The following is a 20,734-nucleotide window of genomic DNA, read 5'->3' on the forward strand; positions in this document are numbered from 1 at the left end:
TACAAATAGCTTGATGGATTGCAAGTTTGTAATCCACATTTATGCTCTCTGGATTCAGTTGAGGCCAAAGTTCACATATCATGTTAAATAATTTTATAAGTGTTTCACCTCTTTTATCTGGCAGAAAACAAAACAATATAGGAAAAACTGCACCTCCATCATTTCTAGCTAGTATGACGAAAATTTAAGAAAAAAGAGGATGAGAGAGAGCAAAAAAAAAAAAAAAGTGCCGTCCATAAATAATTCCTTCATATGTTCACTCCATGTTCAGTGATATTCACTAACAAATACCAGGATGTGCTGTGGGTTGGACTGGTCCTTTCCTGAATCTGCGAGAAGAAAACGCTCAATTTATCGGACTGTACTCATAACAGGAATACTCCTCAGGTATAATTATTGCCTTGTGAGATTCTGGATTGGTCAGTGCCCTTATTAAAGTTTTAGGATTGTAATGCATTTAGGGCTTATGCCTCAGGCTGCAAGAAAGCCTAGACTATGTATGAGTTAAGTGCAAATGCATCATTAATATACAGCCAATTCTAAATTAGCAAAATATTTGCAAAGGCGGCATCGTTTAAGTCATATCTCATATTGTGAATACCTTCACAACGAGTTGCCATGATATTGCACTACTTCGAATAAGTAACGCTTCACCTAAAGGAGAAGACTGACGTTATTTATTCTCAGTGGATACCACCACCACCCAGACTGCACCATTTTAGGGCTATTTGGCCCTTCTTCGGTGGGTGGGTAGGTACCCGAGTGATGCGATGATGACAAAACAGTTATGAAGTATAACCGCACAATATGAGAGATGCCTGATATCATGGCAACTTGTTGTGATGATATTCACAATATGAAATATGACTTAAAATGATGCTGCCTTTGCAAATATTTTGCTAATTTAGAATTGGCTATGTATTAATGATGCATTTGCACTTAACTCATACATAGTCTAGACTTTCTTGCAGCCTGAGGCATAAGCCCTAAATGCATTATAGTCTTAATATATCATACACCATCAGGCATCTCCTATATTGTGGAGGTGTACAGCTCTAAAATGGTGTTTGCAACTTACCACTAGATAGTACACTTGCTGAGCTAATTCTCTAGGAGGCTTCCAGATCAGCTAGTATATAATCTCGCTGCCTCTACTCTACCAGATAGTGACTGGAGAGAGTGAGTAGTGTGTATGTGGATGGTATTGTTGAGGCCATGTTATGTAAAGAAGCTGAATATATTCTTGCCATATGTACTAATATATTCTTGCCATTTGGATGCGCCATATCCAAAGACTTCGTTACTTCATACATGCCCTCTCTACCTTTGAATACATCGTGAATAGTCAAACTTATCTGCAAAACAATCTAAACTTCCAAAACACTTCCTCGTTCATTTTACCAATATATGTGGTCTCAATTCCGATCTCATTGATGTCCCTTTCCACTTTCCATATTCCAGTCTGCTAAACCCCTTATCCTTTTTTTCTGACAGACTCCCAATTTTTGGTTGATTCAACCACTGCTCATCTCAGTTGTCCTAATTATTCATTGTACAGATCATTTTGCTTGAAATATGTTATTTCTGCATATGTCCATTCTGATATTCCCTGTCAGATACTTAGTAATTTGGAATCTCCTTTTTTTGATCTTCTCTGGCTCAAAATCTCTCTGTCCCATATTGTCAAATTCATCTGTTGCCTCTATCGTTCTTCCAGCTCCACTAATCACTTGGAACTCTTTGAAACTTAACTTTTTTTTCTGCAGTCCTACTTTTCTAACAATGAGGTAATTTTCCTTGGTGATTTTAATAGAGCTGCAATCCTTTAACACAACAATGTAACCTTCACCAGGAAAATAAATGCTGGGGATTCTACAGTTAGATGCATAACTGAGCTACTGTTTTTAACACTAATGCATTTATTGTGGGTAGACAAGATGTACTAATGTATGCACATGATGTTAAGTTACTAACCCCTATTCCATCTGGAGCTGATCTTGTGGTGATGATTCATTAGCAATAACACCATGCAGCTTTCTGACTACCTGAACAACTGGGCTGATGCTTAACCAAGACAAACCAATCTTGATACTTTTCTTGCTAAAACCAATAACAAGACCTTGCTATCTTTCTCTCTCTGAGTTGAGCTCACCCAAGTCATAAGCAGCCACAGAGACTTGGAAGTTACCTTGACTCCAAGCTTTGCTTCTACAACTACCTAGAAACCTTGTTAAATAAAATCAGCCTCTAATAAAGAAGCCTCAGATGGCATTCCAGACATCATCTGCTTTATATTAATGATTTACTCCACTAATCGCTTGGAACCCTGACTTCCTCTCTTTGAAACTTTACTTTTTTCTCCAGTCCTACTTTCCTAACAGTGAGTTAATTTTTCTTGATGATTTTAATAGAGCTGCAAAGCTCTATTAAATCGGATCGTAAAGTATGGAAGAACATCACAGAGAAAGTCCGAAACCCTGCGGCACCTACAGCAGCATACTGGTTGCGTGGCCAACCGCCTCCCCCAGCTGCCAGCTAAGGACCAAGAAGAAGAAGAAGAAGAATAGAGCTGCAATCCTTTAACACAACAATATAACCTTCACCAGGAAAATAAATGCTGGGGTTCTACAGGGAGATGCGATAACTAAGCTGTATTTACACCAATATTATGCCGACTAAGCTAGTCGGGTGGGTAAAGTTCCTGCCTGTGGCAACCCAAATGTCGCGGGTTCAGATCCCGCCTCGGGCTTGGATCAGAGTAAATGCAAAAACTTTGGGAGGTGCATTATGGCCACAGAAGCCGATGCGCCAACAACTAACAAAAAAAATAAAATAAAACAACCACCAATATTATATAGTTAATGATTTACACACCAAAATGAAAGCATCCAGGCCTTAATCTACCCTTCTCTGCAGTATACAGCTGAAACTTGAGTGTCTGCAATCATTAAAGTTGTCTCCAACATTAAAAGAAAAGAGTTATGCAGAAGAATACTAGCTCCTGAAATGAATAACATGCTAGAATCATCTCCCTTCACAAATGCTGGCTACTGAAATGGTGATCATTAGCATTAGCAAAGGCACATGAGCACATGATGCAAGAAAGCAAGCTTATATAGAATCAGCCAAAAAAAAAAAAAAAAAACCGCTTATTTCACCCATCCACTCGCTCCAAATGTTTGTCAAGTTCTGCCTTGAATCTGTTTAAGCTATCAACTTCCACAACGACAGATGGAAGTTTGTTCCAGCAATCAACCACCCTCTGGCTAAAGGCAAACTTCCGCACATCTATCCTACAGCCATCTTCCCTCAATTTGAATTTATGCCCTCTCAAGCGATTATTCTGAGCAAGAGGAAGAATCCCATCAGCATTGAGCATGCTCAAACCATTCAAGGCATTATACACCTCAATCAGATCACCTCGCAGGTGCCTAGTCTCCAGACACTGTAATTTGCCTTAAGCCTTTCTTCGTAAGAGGAACCCTTTGTTCCATTCGCTAATCTTGTTGCTCTTCTCTGTACTCGTTCCAACAGCTCTACATCCTTCTTAAAATGAGGCCTCCTGACCTGTATACAGTACTCAAGGTGTGGTCTGACCATTGCCTTATACAAAGGGATAATCATCTCCTTATCCCTGCTAGAAAAATTCCTGTATATCATTGACAAGACGCCATGAGCTACTCTTGCAGACCATCTGCACTGCTCAAAAAACTTCATATCTGTCTGCACAATTACCCCCAGGTCCTTTTCATTCTCTACCACTGTCAGTGTGGAACCACAGTTGATACATTACTCTGGGTTTACTGCTTCCCGTATGTAGTACTTTACATTTGTCAATGATAAACTTCATTTGCCATCTCTCAGCCCATCTGCTCAACTTTTCTAGATCCTGTTGCAGCAGTGTACTGTCATTAGTGTCATTAACAACTCTGCCAACCTTCATATAGTCTGCAAACTTTGACATTAAGCCTGATATACCATCATCGATATCATTTATAAATACAGAAAACAACAATGGACCCAACACTGAACCCTGAGGGATTCCACTAATAACATTAGTCCACGAAGAGCAGTGTCCACTGAATACCACTCTCTGTCTTCTCCCACTCAACCATCCCTTTATCCATAGCAGCAATTTACCTCCAATGCCACACTGCTCCAATTTGTTCAGCAGTCTTCCATGTGCAACAGTATCAAAGGCTTTTCTAAGATCCAAATACAGTGGATTCCGGTTATTTGGGCCACCGGTTAATCGGGGCAGCTGTTTATTTGGGGAAAATCTTTAAAAAACGAAACCAATCGAGAATATAGCCAGGGTTTACTTCGCTTAATTGGGACAGCATGCCGTTTACTCGGGGTAGGAGACCGCAGCACTGGAGATTACCCTACGATTGTCTCCGATGGTACCACGTGGTTCGGTCGAAATTCTGGAGATCACAACCATAAAACAATAAAAACAATAAGCAGCCACCTGTTTATTGAGCTTTTCTGTTAGTGAAATCTATCATAAATGGACAGTAAACTCTTATCTTTCTGAATTTGCGATAACACCAACAGCTGGAATTCTGTGGGTTTTTATGGTGAAATGTGTTTACACTTCCATGAAATCTTCAATCATATAAAAAAATTAATTTTCAGAATCTTCTCTTCATTCCTATTTTTAAAGCTTTGTAACTCATTACATTGTTCTCACTTGCGCGTATTGTGTTACTTGCAATTTGTGTGTTCCGTGTTCTTTGTTATTGATTGCTTATCTTTTTACTGTTTTAAATTTTAACCCTACCCACAAATGTCAGTGAACAGAAAGGTCAACTAGTTCGTATGTACATATTACAGTATGTATTAATTATTCCGATTATCACATATATTCTTCCGATTTTCACGTATCATTTAATTGGTAAGATAATAAAGGGTAAATTTGTGCTTAATATATCTTTGCTTTTATAGCCTGTGGATAATATTCCTCCTATTTTCGCTAATTAGAATCGCTGTTTAATAGAATTAAAATTCAATGCACAAACGTAATCACAATGACCGGCACGTACTGCACATCGTATAGTGAACGGTACTTTACTATGATGAGTTCGTCATAACGTAATTTGATTGTACAGTGAACCAATTGTAAAGGGGGGGGGAGTACATTGTATTTTTAACTATTTATGTGAAACTTTCGATAATTGGGGCAACCAATTAATCAGGCCAAACTGCACTAGTGTCTCAAATAACTGGAATGGACTGTATATAATATCAAAGTTATACTTTGCATTCAGTTCCTTTGTGACTACATCATAGTATCCAATCAAATTAGTCAGACAAGACTTCCCTTTAACAAACCCATGCTGTGTCCGATCTATAACTGAAGTCTTGTCTCGATGATCCTGCAATGCTTCTTTAACCAGTGCCTCCATTAATTTCCCTGGAACAGAAGTTAAACTAACAGGTCTGTAATTACCTGTCTCCCTTTGATCCTCCTTTGTGGATTGGGGTTACATTGGCACAACTCCAGACCATGGGTACCTCCCCTGAGTCCATAGAACTCTCATAATTATGGCTAAGGGTTTGCTTACTTTCTTTGCCCCCGCCTTTAATATAACTGGATAGATTCCATCCACCCCTGGTGCCTTTCTTGTGTTTATCTTCAACAATTTCTGCTCCACTTTACTCTCAGTTATTACAAGATTATCTAGCTTACTGCCAGAGTTTAACTCACCTCTGGTATTCCTCTCGCTGAATAACTCCTCATGTGTGAATGTCGATGCAAAATATTCATTTAGTTTGCTAGCTATCTGAGCAGGATCATCAACAGTTGAACCATCGATAACAAGTGGACCAATCTGATTCATCACCTTCCTTCTAGAGTTTACATAAGTAAAGAACTCTTTGCTGTTTTTCTTTGCATCCTTTGCCAAAGATTTCTCGTAATCTGCCTTTGCCTGCCTAACCTCCTTTGTAACTTGGTTACAGACCAGCTTATCTATCATAGGCTTCTGTGTCACATATTAATTTATATGTAACCCATGCATATTTCTTCTCTGTCACATGTCTAATTAGTTCATCTGACATCCACTTAGACCTAAATCTTGAACAATATTTCTTTGTAGGTATGAAAAGCCTAGTAGCTTCCAAGATTAATTCTTTGAATGCTTCCCATTTTGAATTTGCTGTTGCTAACGTCATCAGTTGGTTACACCGTATAGGTTTTAAATTCTGTCTCAGACCACCGTAGTCGCCTTTACGAAAGCAATAACCCTTCCCTTTACCTCTAATGGTAGTTACCTCTTTGAGTAAATCCCACTTCAGCACACTGTGATCACTGCCACCTAGTGGTTCCTCTATCTGCAGATTCTTAATGCATGAAGAATCAAGAGTATTACTCCCTGTAGTTGCCTCCCGAACATGCTGCTGTAGAAAACAATCATCTAATAAATCCACAAAAGCCTTGCTAGTGTGTGAATGACCAACCCACAAATTCCACTTAATATCCGGGAAATTAAAATAGTAGTAGTAGTAGTAGTAGTAGTAGTAGTGGCACTTGATGCAAGAAAGCAAGTGTAGGAGCTTATGCAGCATCAGCCAAAAAAAAAAAAAAAAATATCACACCATACCCTCCAATTGCCTGTCCAGTTCCTCCTTAAATTTATTTAACCTATCAACTTCCACAACGACAGATGGAAGTTTGTTCCAGCAATTAACCACCCGCTGGCTAAAGGCAAATTTCCGCACATCTATTCTACATCTATCCTTTCTTAATTTGAACTTATGTCCCCGTAGGTTCGTATTCTGAACAAGTGGGAGGATCCCATCAGAATTCAGCGTGCTCAACCCATTCAAGGCCTTATAGAACTCAATCAGATCACCGCGCAGGTGCCTAGTCTCCAGCCACTGCAATTTGCAGAACTTAAGCCTCTCTTGGTAAGAGGATCCCTTCATTCCCCTCACCAATCGTGTTGCTCTTCTCTGTACACGCTCAAGCAAATCTACATCCTTCCTAAAATGAGGCCTCCAGACCTGTACGCAGTACTCAAGGCGTGGCCTGACCATTGCCTTATACAGAGGGACAATCACCTCCTTTTCCCTGCTAGCAAAATTCCTATATATCATTGACAAAACCCCATGACCTGCCCTAGCAGCCTGTCTACATTGCTCAGAAAACTTCATATCTGACTGCACAATTACTCCCAGGTCTTTTTCATTTTCTACCACCTTAAGTGTAGTACCACACAGTTGGTACGTTTCTCTGGGGTTACGTCTACCCATATGCAGTACTTTGCATTTGTCAAGGTTAAACTTCAGTTGCCACTTCTTAGCCCATCTGCCCAAATTATCTAGATCCTGTTGCAGTAGCACACTGCCATTACTGTCATTAACAACCCTGCCAACCTTCGTGTCATCTGCAAACTTCGACATTAAGCCTGATATACCTTCATCAATATCATTGATAAATATACAAAACAACAGTGGACCCAACACCGAACCCTGTGGGACTCCACTAATAACATTAGTCCACGAAGAGCAGCACCCATTGATTACCACCCTCTGTCTTCTCCCACTTAACCATCCTTTTATCCATTGTAGCAACTTACCGTTAATACCATTCTGCTCCAATTTGTACAGTAGTCTTCCATGCGCAACAGTGTCAAAAGCTTTCCTGAAATCCAAGTATATGATATCAAAATTATTTTTTGCATCCAGTTCCTTTGTGACCACATCATAATAACCAATCAAATTTGTCAGACAAGACTTTCCCTTAACAAACCCATGCTGTGTCTGAATTATTGCTGCAGTCTTGTCTAGATGATCCTGCAATGCATCTTTAACCAGTGACTCCATTATTTTACCCGGAACAGAAGTTAAACTAACTGGTCTGTAATTATTCGTGTCACCCTTCGAACCTCCTTTGTGAATTGGGGATACATTTGCACATCTCCAGTCCGTGGGAACCTCCCCTGAATCCAAGGATGCTCTCATAATTATGGCTAAGGGTTTGCTTAGTTGCTTTGCCGCCTCCTTTAATATAACTGGATAGATCCCATCCGCCCCAGGTGCCTTTCTTATGTTTACCTTCAAAAATTTCTCCTCCACTTTGCTCTCAGTTATTACAAAATCATTAAGCACACTGCTACAATTTGATAACCTTCTTCCATTTTCAAACTGTAATGATTCCTCACGTGTGAATGTAGATGCAAAATACTCATTCAGTTTGTTTGCTATCTGAGCAGGATCATCAACAGTCGAACCATCGATGTCAAGTGGACCAATCATATTCAGCCCCTTCCTTTTAGAGCTTATATAAGTAAAGAAATCCTTGCTGTTTTTCTTAGCATCTTTTGCCAAAGATTTCTCGTAATCTGCCTTTGCCTGCCGAACCTCCTTTGTGACCTGATTACAGACTAGCTTATATCTGCTACAGGCTTCTGCGTCGCCTGATAATTTATATGCATCCCATGCATTTTTCTTCTCTGTCACGAGTCTCATTAGTTCATTTGATAACCATTTAGGCCTAAACCTTGAACAATATTTCTTCATCGGTATGAAAAGTCTAGTAGCTTCCACGATTAATTCCTTGAATGCTTCCCACTTAGAATTTACTGTTTGTAACATCGTCAGTCGATCCCACTGTACAGAATTTAAAAACTGTCTGAGACCACTGTACTCCCCTTTACGGAAGCAAAAACCCTTTCCTTTACCCCTGACGGTAGTTACCTCTTTGAGTAAATCCCACTTCAGCACACTGTGATCACTGCCACCTAGTGGTTCCTTTATCTGCAAATTCTTAATACACGAATGATCACTGCTGATAACCAGATCAAGAGTATTACTTTCTCTGGTTGCCTCTCGAACATGCTGCTGCAGAAAACAATCATCCAATAAATCCACAAAAGTCTGACTAGTGTGTGAGTGACCAACCCACAAGTTCCAGTCAATATCTGGGAAGTTAAAATCCCCCATTATAAGACATTCTGATTTACTGGCCCACTCTATTTCTCTGTACAATTGTTCATTGTACTCATTCGAGTCATTAGGCCTATAACACACTCCTACTCTTATTTTTGCTTTTGCAGTGCTTATGTTACACCAAACTGACTCAACAGTGCACTGTCCATCTATATCAACTGGATGCACTTCTTTTGATTTTATGTTTTTCTTAATTAACAGCATAACACCTCCTCCCTTTCTGTCCTGTCTATCCTTTCTGTACACATTGTACTCCCCAAATTCCAGTTCTGCATTCCTTATATCTTTGTGACACCACGTCTCTGCTATCCCAACAATATCCGCCTTTGATGTCTTGACCAACACTTCAAATTCATCAAATTTATTTACTATACTTCTAGCATTGGTATACATGCAAGCATACATGCTCCTATGCCTATTCCTCGTTACCCTAACACATCCCATATACCCAACTATTCCAGGATGACTGCCATCCGTCCCTGAAACCCCCAACACCCCTCGCTCCAGGTCGCTTCTTATTCTAATAGAAGTTGTGCAAGAATCACCTTCACCTCTGCCTGCGGTTACTGTTAAACTATTAGTCTTTGTATCCCCCCAAGCTAGCAGTTTTCCGACCCACCTAACACTGCCTCGATAGCATCAGCAAATATTCTTGCACCCTTTCTATTTAAGTGTATCCCATCCCTGTAGAAGCAATCTCTCCTGTTAACAAGTACAGTCCAGGCTGAAAAAAATTCTACCCCTTGAGCCTTGCACAATCTTTCCAGGGCCGAATTGATCGACAAGGCTCTCATCATATACTCCCTCCTATCGTGTCTGGGCAGAATTGCAGACACTTTCAAATTCAACCCTATTTCACGGCTTTTTTTCAACAGTGACCTGTACTTGTTAAGTAATTCTGCTGGTCTCCTACTCTTAATATCATTAGTGCCAACGTGTACAACTATATCACCTTTTGTGCCCTTGAAAGATGATATCCGCTCTACAACGTCATCAACCTTTGCCCCTGGCAGACATACCCTGGTCCTGTTCCACCTATCCTTTTTACATAGCATGTTCCCCGTTTCCCTGACAATAGAGTCACCAACAACTAATAGTTCCTGTGGGACCAGCGCATTCTGCCTTGGGGGTTGCCGCTGTGTTGCGTGATGACCAAGTGCAAGCTCTGGCGTTGATGTGGGCAGCTGAGAGCTTGATGGGCCCCTCAATTTATTTCCTTCGAGGGCATCCACCCTGTCCTTCAAACTCTCATATAGGCCCATAACAACGCTGAGTTGTCGCCTGATTTCCTTACACTCCTTACATCGCGCACACACAAAGACATCCCCCATGGCAATATCATGTTCCGTTCCAGAGAGTTCGGCAAACATTTCACAAGCTGCACATTTTTTTAGGCTGGGACGCGTTGGAGAATCGCCCCCCTCAGTTCTCCCCCGAGTCACAACACTCCTGCCACTTTGTGCCCGTTGCTTTGCTGCTCTAGTTCGGGGCATGGTAGTTTAAATTAATAAAATCAATAAATTAAATGTCAGTAGTATTTGAATAGAAACTATGAAATAGAAACAGTGAAGCGTATTACTATATAATTATGCGTTAGAGCTACCTCAATTAAAAAATTTGAATTCCCTACAAAAACTTTGAATTCCCTATATACAAAAACAATGGCTACAAAAATCGAACAAAAATAACGGTTTTACCTATCGTAAGTAAAATCCACAAAAACTCTTTATCTAAATTAAAATAAAAAATAACCAGCGTAACTATAACTATATGACTACGTATTAAGTACAATATAAAACAACAATCATGTAAATAAAAGGCAAACACTTATCGTTTTTGCGGAGCCTGTAACTGTCAGCTGTAACTTTTAAATAGAGTCAGCGCCCTCTATTATAAGACACTCTAATTTACTGGCCCACTCTATTTCTCTGAATAATTGCTCATTATACTCATCGGATTCATTAGGCCTATAACACACACCCACTCTCATTTTTTCTTTCCCAGTGCTTATGTCACACCAAACAGACTCAACATTGCATTGTCCACCACATCAATTGGATGCACTTCCTTAGATTCTATATGTTTCTTAACTAACAGCATAACCCCTCCTCCCTTCCTGTTCTGTCTATCCTTTCTGTACACATTGTACTCCCCAAATTCCAGTTCTGCACTGCTTATGTCTGTGCGACACCATGTTTCTGATATCCCAACAATATCTGCCTTTGATGCCTTGACTAGCACTTCAAGCTCATCAAATTTAATAACTATACTCCTAGCATTGATGTACATGCAAGTATACATGCACCTGTTTCTACTCTTAGTTACCCTAACACAGCCCATGTATTTACTTGTTCCACTATGACTCCCGGCAGTCCTGGAAATTCCCATTGCCTTGCTTTCCAGGCTGTTGCTCAATTGCATTTCAATAGAAGTAGCAAGAATCACTTTTACTTCTGCCAGCGGCTACTGTTAATCTATTAGTCCGTGTATCCCCCCAAGCTAGCAGTTTTCCGACCCACCTAACTCTGCCTCGATAACATCAGCAAATATTCTTGCACCCTTTCTGTTTAAGTGTATCCCATCCCTGTAGAAGTAGTCTCTCCTGTTAACAAGCACAGACCAGACTGAATAAAATTCTACCCCTTCAGCTTTGCACAATCTCTCCAGGGCTGAATTGATTGATAAGGCTCTCATCATATACTCCCTCCTATCGTGTCTGGGCAAAATTGCAGATACTTTCAAATTCAACCCTAACTCACGGTTTTTTTCAGCATTGTGTTGTACTTGTTAAGTAATTCTGCCAGCTCCTACTCTTAATATCATTAGTGCCGACATGTACAACAATATCACCCTTTGTGCCCTTAAAGGATGATATCTGCCCTTCAACGTCATCAGCCTTTGCCCCTTGCAGACATACCCTGGTCCTGTTCCATCTATCCTTTTTGCACAATATGTTCCCCGTTTCCCTGACAATAGAGTCACCTACAACAACTAGTTCCTTTGGGACTAGCGCATTCTGCCTTGGGGGTTGTCTCTGTGTTGTGTGATATTTAAGTGCAAGCTCTGGCATTGATGTGGGCAGCTGAGAGCTTGATGGGCCCCCACAATTTAAATCCTTCGAGGGCATCCACCCTGTCCTTCAAGCTCTCATATAAGCCCATAACAATGCCGAGTTGACGCCTGATTTCCTTGCACACCTTACATCGCACACACACACGCACACAAAGACATTCCCCTTGGCAATATCATGTCCCGTTCCTGATTGCTCCACAAGACTGTGATTCAGAGGACAACCGCCCCCCCCCCTCAGTTCTCTCCTGAGCCACAGCACTTCCACTAGTTTGAGCCTTTTGCTTTGCTGCTCTGGTCTGAGTCATGATTTCTATTCAAGTTCAATAAAATTCCAATACAAAATATAACCTTTAACCTATATCCCAATGCAGTTATAACACTATATATATGTATCAAGTAAATCTATCAAGGTCACCTACAACTATTAATGATATGAAGGTCATGATTACAACTACATTTTTAACAGGTGTAATCTCTCCCCTCCTAATTTTGCAGGACATCTACACACATCACAGCTTCCATTATGCACCAAGATACACTCACACACACACACACACACACACACACACACACACACACACACACACACACACACACACACACACACACACACTGCTTTCAAAGGTACACAGACTAAAACCCTGTGACTAATTCATACCATCACAGTTCCTCCCAGTACTCCAAATGTTGGAAACAAATGGGATAGACATTTTAGGTACAAATGCATATCTATCCATGACAACAATTACCCTCCACATTGGATGATACTACTTGTCAGCCAATAAACCCTACCACTCCAAACCTCAGTGCTGACCTCATTGTCATCATTAAACATTAGTGACTAATGTTTAATCCCTGTGAACTGCTCTGATTATTTGATGTAAAGTGTATCTGAACTAAAAATTGTATCAATTAAAAATCAAATATATTTATCATTTTGATTTAAAAAAGATAACACAAAATATGATATCTGCCATACATGCATTGCCCAACTTCTGTCTTGATCTCCAAAGTAGCATCCAAAGTAGAGATAATAAGCTTGTTTAACTGTTTATGTTTTAGACTGATAGTTTTGGCATAAACTGTCTGCATGCACATAACAGAAATTTTCACAAAGCCACAGTAGTGTAATTTGTCCATATTAATCATCAGAAAGCTATTCATATACAAAGAAGGATTTAGGATCAAAGCTTGCTTTTATTCCATGGTCCTCTTACTGGGTTTATTTCATATCAGTACTATTCTAATTACATCTTAACCGGATGCAGCCATTCCTGAATAAATCTCAGGTTAGAGAATTTCTGGCTTTAAATTTTAGAAATTTTATATTTTAAGTCAGAATATTAAATTTTAGAAATTTTATATTCTGATTTAAAATATAATGTTTCTAAATTCAAAATGAGAACACAGATCCTCTACATGAGAAAATCACAATAAGTTAACATTTGTCTGACTACACAAGTTTTCTGTCCAACATGTCTAATAAAGTTTTGTGACTTTAGGATTTTCATAATTTTTTACACTATGACAAAGAAGGACTAAGATAATAAAACATGCTTCCCAACCTCAAATGCACATAACATCAGATAGTTAATAATTAGGAGTCATTCCCTATAACCTCTTAATCCCTGTTTTATGTAAATTCAGTATGCAATTCTTAATTTCTAATGTTGGTTATGAAAGTAGGGTGGTTTTTTTTTTTTTTTTTTTTTTTTCTATACTGTAACAAGCTGTAAATTTTCTTTCCCAATGCAGAATTAATTTTAATTAAAGTGGTAGTTTCCTCTTTCCTATATATTACCTAAACAATTTTGACCAGTGTAATTGTTATTATCATTTTCTTCTTTTTTTTTTTTTTTTTGTTTTTGTTACAGAAGCTAGTTTCATGTGGTTTGTGGTAATTCCCCCCCCCCCCTTCCTAAAATCTTGTTAAATCTATTGATTTAAGGACATTCCACTTCCTATTTCATCTTTTTTGTTTTTGTCAAACTACTTTTATGCTTGCAGGATCAGGATATGCTAATTGCTGAGTTACGAAATGCCAGGTTCTTTGATGTTTTTGAATACAACGCACCACAAAATCTGTGGGGATGTTTTTTATGTAACCATCCTGATAGAGCATTAGGATTTCTTCAGGATAGTGAACCTGTAATTGAGGTAAATTCTTAATATTGTGTTGATTTATTTTTTTCTCTTCTCAATTTTATTAAAAGTTTAAATTTATAGAGTAATAGCAGTTTCTTTTATTTTGGTGCAGGAATCCTTCACAGCATTATGCCAGGGGGCTAAAAAAAATCAAGAATAAAATTATAAAATAACATATTATAAAAATATGTACATGTTAGATATCCTGAAGGACATCTAACAGGGTGCCCTAAAGTCAAAAGTTTAGCCACCCGAAGTAAAGTTAAAGCAAGCAGGCAAAGGAGTGTATACTTAGGAAATAGAACTGTATTATAGAAATGCAATATCCACTCTTAGATCATGTGGCAGTAGGAGCAACTTCTTCCCCATCAGTCAGGTCAGAGGTAGCAGCACTGATTGCAGAAGGCGCCTCCGTAGCCAGGTGGGAAGGAGCAGCAGTGCGTAGCACACGCTTCTTGATTAGACTGGGGTTCGAGCCTATCACCACCAAATACGGAGGATGCAGAAAGGTCAGGGAATGACCACTGCATATCCCGGAGTAATATGGCCTTAGTTGCTAATGCTCCTAAAAAAAAACCAAAATAACTGATTGCAAAGATTGCAGTCTAGGTTCTGTATGGTGAGCAACATTTCAGTCCATTGGAATCTCCCAGAGAGAGAGAGAGAGAGAGAGAGAGAGAGAGAGAGAGAGAGAGAGCGAGCACTCCTGTTACTGTTAGGTGTCAATAGAGGATGTGACCTGAGACAGTTGTTGTTGTTGTTATTTGGTTTTTAGGAGCATTAGCAACTAAGGCCGTATTGCTCTGGGGATGTGCAGTGGTCATTCCCTGACCGTTCCACATCCTCCGTATTTGGTGGTCACGGACTCGACTCCGGTCTAATCAAGGAGCATGTAACCCATTTGCAGTATTCAAAGATTAGCCTGGTCATCATCTTGATGGAGAAAACTGATCTTTTATCTCTGATGAGATTAGGAAGCCAAGAAACATCCACAGTTTTGGCCGTATTAGTAGCGGTCATTTGCTGGAGAGGTGAAATTTTCATACTCAAGGAACCAACCAATATTTGGAAATGAAGACTATTTTCACTGTGGTTGGATGCAACAGACACTCAGATTTCTGACCCATAGAAAACTTTGGGAAGATTTTGGTAACAAATTATTTACAAACCACAGAAAGACATCTAACATGGAATAGCTGATTTTTTGCTATACAACGGAGAAGAGCAGATTAGACACATTAATGAATTAAGATCTTGGTGTCGAAAATGTCTCCAAGATTGAATTGGGATGAGACAATCTTTATAGTGGTCTTACAGATTGAAAACACCACACCAGATTTGGGCAGATTTTGTGGGATTTATGGATAGGTTGAAGGACAAATACAAGACAGACAAGAAGGACAAGAACAAATAACTTTTGATTAATTACCTTTTGGATGCAGAGTGGATTATTTTCAGAATCAATCTTTGCAAGTACCTTTACATCGTTGGCATAAGCGAGAATATCATATCTATTGACAACAAACAGAACTAGTGCCATGAAGAGAACAGTTGAGAAAACATCATCTTGGGAACTCCCATGATAATGGATCTTGATCTCCTATGGCAATTGCACTTAAAGATTATGGTTGTTTGTTCTCTCATGCAGGCAACCAGAGAAGGTCCCTGTTAATATGGAAATAATTCTTGAGAAAGTGCACAAGAAAGGGAGGCCTGCAAATCCAGGTAGATGATGATCATCTCTATTCTGTTTCCAAATATATGTGTGATCTGTGAAGTAACAGAAGAATACAGCTTGCCAGGAATAGCATACTGCATTTGAGGGGTGGTTGATTCTGGAGAATTTGAGTAATCATCAAAGCCAGGATGGCAATCTCAAGTAACTTGAAGCAGAAAAGATTGACCTGAAGTCTTAACTTGGGAAGCAAAATGGTTTTTGGAAGAAGTCTGTGTGGTAGTTCCAGCCAGGAGGGAAGTAATGCTGTTCTAGAATAAAGTTAAAGATTCTGAGAAGAGATTCAAGGATAAATGCACTTAGGCCCCCAAGGATAAATTAAAGAATCATTCTTGAGTGCTGAAGATGGAAAGGTATTCATTGCATTCATCAGCTGAACTTAAAAATACAAACAATATCGATGGATTGAAATGGAATGGAGGAGCGAGGTATATCTGGATGTCTGCCATCACAGGGTATGGGTTGAGAACTTGGTAATATGATCAAACCACCAATTAATATCAAAGTGATGAGTAATGTCAGCCATTTGTGAGTTATAGGAGGGAGTTTCCTTTCCTCAGAATAGGTTCCATGGTTCTTAATGCAACAGATTTTAGTTGGTTCAAGGTTGCTTTTGACCTTGAAAAAGGCAGAGATTGCTAGTGAATTTCCACTTGCAATCTCAAAGACAGAAATACCTCATAGAAACAGGGCTTCTTACAAAACCCTCTTTCTCCCAAAAGGTGTGATTAAGAGCAGGAGTCTGGCTTTTATAATGGATAATAGGCCTAGGTTTTAGACCTAGTTATGATTTGCAGTTAAGACAACCTATCTGGTAACAGTTAATGATAGGTCACAATCAATAAGAATGAGGCTGTAATTCTTGTACTCAGCTTCACCAGTAAGTTAAAATTGCTTCTTGGGATGTTAAAGGTAAACAGAATTGCTTCATGATCAGAGTGGAATAGCTGGATCAGGTGAAGATTGTAGTAAGTATACACTCCTCGATCTATCTGTTCACTTAGGTTCAATATTGGAAAGTTGGCTGGAGGGGATTTGACTCATAAAAAAAGGGAAATTAAAAGAATTAATGTCTTCAGTTCACAGGGAATCAATGAAAAGACCAGATCAAGGTAAAGAATGCTAGGCTAAACTTTGGAACAGGGTGTGCACTCCAGACTACTGGCAAGAAGAAAAGGAAGAAGGCAGTGATTGATCAGTGGTGACTCCTCCCACTCACTGGATTATTCAAGCAAAAGAAGTGTGGGTTTTTTAATAGACTTTCATTTTCAGCTAGTGAAAAAAAGTCAGGTTTGTTATGCCACTAATTCAGGATGGATTCAAGTAATTAATGATGTCCGTAATCGGTAAAACTTTAGAACAGGGCAAAAATTAAAGTTTATTAAAAAACCTGCACTTCTTTTGCTTGAATAATCCAATGAGTGGGAAGAGCCACTGGTCAATCACTGCCTGCCTTTGGTCTTTTCTTCTCGCCAATAGTCTGGAGTGTTGCACCCTGTTCTAAAGTTTTACTGAATGCTGTCAAAAGAGAGAATTGTCCACAGAAAACATAGAGGAGTTAAAATGGATTCATTGGTCTTTTTGACATGCAGTGAGGAACAAGTAACCCACCAGTACCACACATAATAGTGAGTTCTCATTACTACCAAGCCAGGTCTCTGCCAAACAGATAACATCAAGTGCATTGGAAAGAAGAAATTTGATAGGGTCTAGTTTATTGTACAATGAGAAAACATCGTGGAAAGCAATTTTCATGCAGTAACTGAGAGCATGAGTGACAATTTTATCGATTGGCTTGGACATTTGGTACAAGTGGATCTCTTGGAACTTGGGCTGATATAAAGACTGCAGTATCAGAAGCGATAGATTCCTCTGGCAACAGTATTGAGTGAGTGCAGTATATGAAGTGCTTATAATTATGGACAATAGATTAGATATCTGCACAGTGGCCAACTTTCTGGATCAGCACTATTATGCTGCATTTTTATTTTGTTTCAAAATACAACTCATTTCAGTCATTTCACTGAAAAGTCATTTTAGTATTGAAATAATTGTACATAACAGAGATTTCAGTAAAATGCTAAAGAAATATGATATAATATTTCATAAGACGTATATGCAAGATTTTCTATGTATTGTAAAATCAAAAAAAAAAAAAAATGTCCTTGCTTAATCAGATACAGTAATACCCCGACTTACGCGAACTCTGAGTTACGCGGTTCTTGATTTTTTTCATTTGGTGTAAAGTGATGCTTCTTATTGACAATGCACCTGGTCACCCTCCTGCCACCCTAATTAATTTCGACCCACGTGTGAAAGTTGTGTTTTTGCCTCCAAACTCAACCAACTTGCTTCAACCGATGGACCAGGGAGTCATCAAAACATTCAAGGCTTACTACACGAGGCGTTCGTTTGAACATCTCAATGAAGCTATGAGACAAAATAGTGAGATATCTGTTAAAGACTTTTGGAAACAATTCAATGTTTTAGATGCCGTAAGAATCATTGAAGAATCTTGGGATGAAATTCACAAAAAAACATTGAATGGTGTCTGGAAGAAACTTTGTCCATTTTTTTTTCAAAAACGAGACAAAAACAATGCCAGAAACTGATCATGTCGCTCATGTGATAGAAGTTGTTAATCTTGCCAGGCAGTTAGATTTAGAAGTCAATGGTGATGATGTCAATGAGCTGTTGGATTCACATAGTCAGGAGCTGACAATGAATGGGCTCATAGAGATGCGTGAGCAAAACGTCACTGAAGTATCTGACACTTCAGACCCAGTTCAACCAGAAAAGCAAAGCACATGACAATTGCAAGGTTGACAGAAGGTCTCAGCTCAATTGAAAATGGCTTAAAAATTTTAGAAAACAGACTCCAATGAAGAACGGGTATAGCTACAAAGCAAGGAATAAAAAAATTATTAACCTGCTAAGAAGAAATTCTGCATGAAAAAAAGAAGGCGCTGTGTCGTCAGACGAATTTGTTAGATTTTATGAAGCCATCAACATCGAAATAACTTTTTTACGTAACTCATTTATTTTTTTAATACATATTTTGTATTAATATGTATAAACAACTGCAATTTTATTAAATATTTTTCTTCTAAACTAGTGTTTTTGTTAGTCCTTAGTCCCAATTAAACAAAATTTATATGTATTTATATGCAAAGTTGTACCCCGACTTACGTGAATTTGACTTTAGCGATTTTCGTCAGACCCACCTATCACATAACTTCGGGGTATTGCTGTATTTGCAAAAAAAAAAAAAAAAAAAAAAAAAAGCATAGAGACAGTGTGCAGTGCATAGAAATAAATGCAAAAATAGATAATATAGCATTTTATAGTAATGATAATGTTCTGCGTCTCAAATGTTTATTTGCATTTTTTTTTGCCATAGAACGTTATCTTCCTCAGTTGTGCCGATCATGCAGACACATTGTTCAGAAATATTTTTCTCAATAGCAGGCAAAACAGCAAAAAAATATGATTGTGAAAAAACAAAAGCTGGCATTGTTAGTGAAATTGTATGAATAGGTATGATGATTTTGAAAAATTGGCCATTTTTAATTGGTACAGATAGCAGTAATCAAAGTGATTCCCAGCTATACCCCATTCTGGTTATGATTATGTAAAAAAAAATTTTTTTTTTAAATGTCAGATTGAAAGCACTTTTGCTTTCAATTATCATTTTCATTTTTGACACTGTTTGACATCTAAACTGTCTGAAAGCATGTAGATTCCTCCAAAAAACTCTCCGCTACTTAACATTGATAATGTGCATAACATGCACGTTATCAACATTAAGTTGTTTATCAACATTATGCCTAAAAACTGGAGTAGCTCGAATATCAAAAGAAGATGTTGAGCAACTAGTATTAATAGACTGTCCTTGTGATCTCATTAATTTGTATGCTAAAAAGTGAGCTGCATACCTTCCTGTGCAAGTGGATGAATGTTTTCTGGACATTTACTGAGAGAAGTGCTGAATGGAAAAATAGATTTGAACAATTTTAACTAGTGCATGCCACTGAAGTAAAAGTGCATGTGTAACTATGCTGGTAGAACAGTGGTAACCTTTGACAAGTCTATTTAAAGAAGAGGTGAGAAAAGCCATATGAGAACTTTTCAGAGTTACCAAATTGAAAAGTGCAAATTATTACTAGTAATTGCTACAGACTAATATGCAAATTCAGTTCATGAACCAGAAGTTTCGAAAGAAGCCAAATTAATAAACTTGCCAAGAAAAAGAACTTTTCATTCACAAAAAAGTAGCCAAGGAAGCTTGAAGTATGAGATTGTCCCAAGTCATTTGTTCTTATAATGATTCCTCATCACAGTGATAGGTGTGAGAGAATATTTAACCAAGTGAAAAAAGAACTAAATTCAATTATTTTTTGGTGATGTTTTGCAAAAGGTCATGACAGCCAAGTCTGAACAGCAGTGCTATTGTTATAAACAAAACTTGACTTAACATTTCTGAAGAGGGCAAAGTCAACAGTTATCTCTCTTGAAGCAATCAAAATCAGTTGATGTCTAATAGAATATTGAAACATGAATCCATAAACAGAAAAATGTTAGCTAAGTTAATGTTTAAAAGCACATTTTACTATTAAATAAACCTGTGGCCTTATTTCAATATATAATGTGTATTTTGCCAGTGAAATTTAATTTTTACTGACAATGTGGACATTAAAAATCTTCCTGCGTTTTCTGAAAAATCTCCTGTTCATAAATGCGTCTAGCTTTTTGAAAAATGAAAAGTTGGTGGCTAAGTGAATTGATACCTGTTCAAATTTATAAAATAACAAAGCTTTATTTTCAAAA

General features: G+C 38.4%; 1 protein-coding gene across 1 annotated transcript in view; it reads left to right on the forward strand.

Annotated features, from left to right (window-relative positions):
* melt (ventricular zone expressed PH domain-containing protein melted) overlaps positions 1 to 20,734 on the forward strand; it is a 283,797-nt gene that overhangs the window by 205,697 nt on the left and 57,366 nt on the right. Inside the window, exon 14 of the mRNA XM_090368782.1 lies at positions 14,035 to 14,184. Coding sequence (XP_090224908.1) covers positions 14,035 to 14,184 — 150 coding nt within the window. The remainder of the gene's footprint in view (positions 1 to 14,034; positions 14,185 to 20,734) is intronic.

Source organism: Mastigoproctus giganteus, chromosome 2 (genome assembly GCF_048544385.1).
Source record: "Mastigoproctus giganteus isolate SK-2022 chromosome 2, ASM4854438v1, whole genome shotgun sequence".
NCBI classification, from domain to species: Eukaryota; Metazoa; Arthropoda; class Arachnida; order Uropygi; family Thelyphonidae; genus Mastigoproctus; species Mastigoproctus giganteus.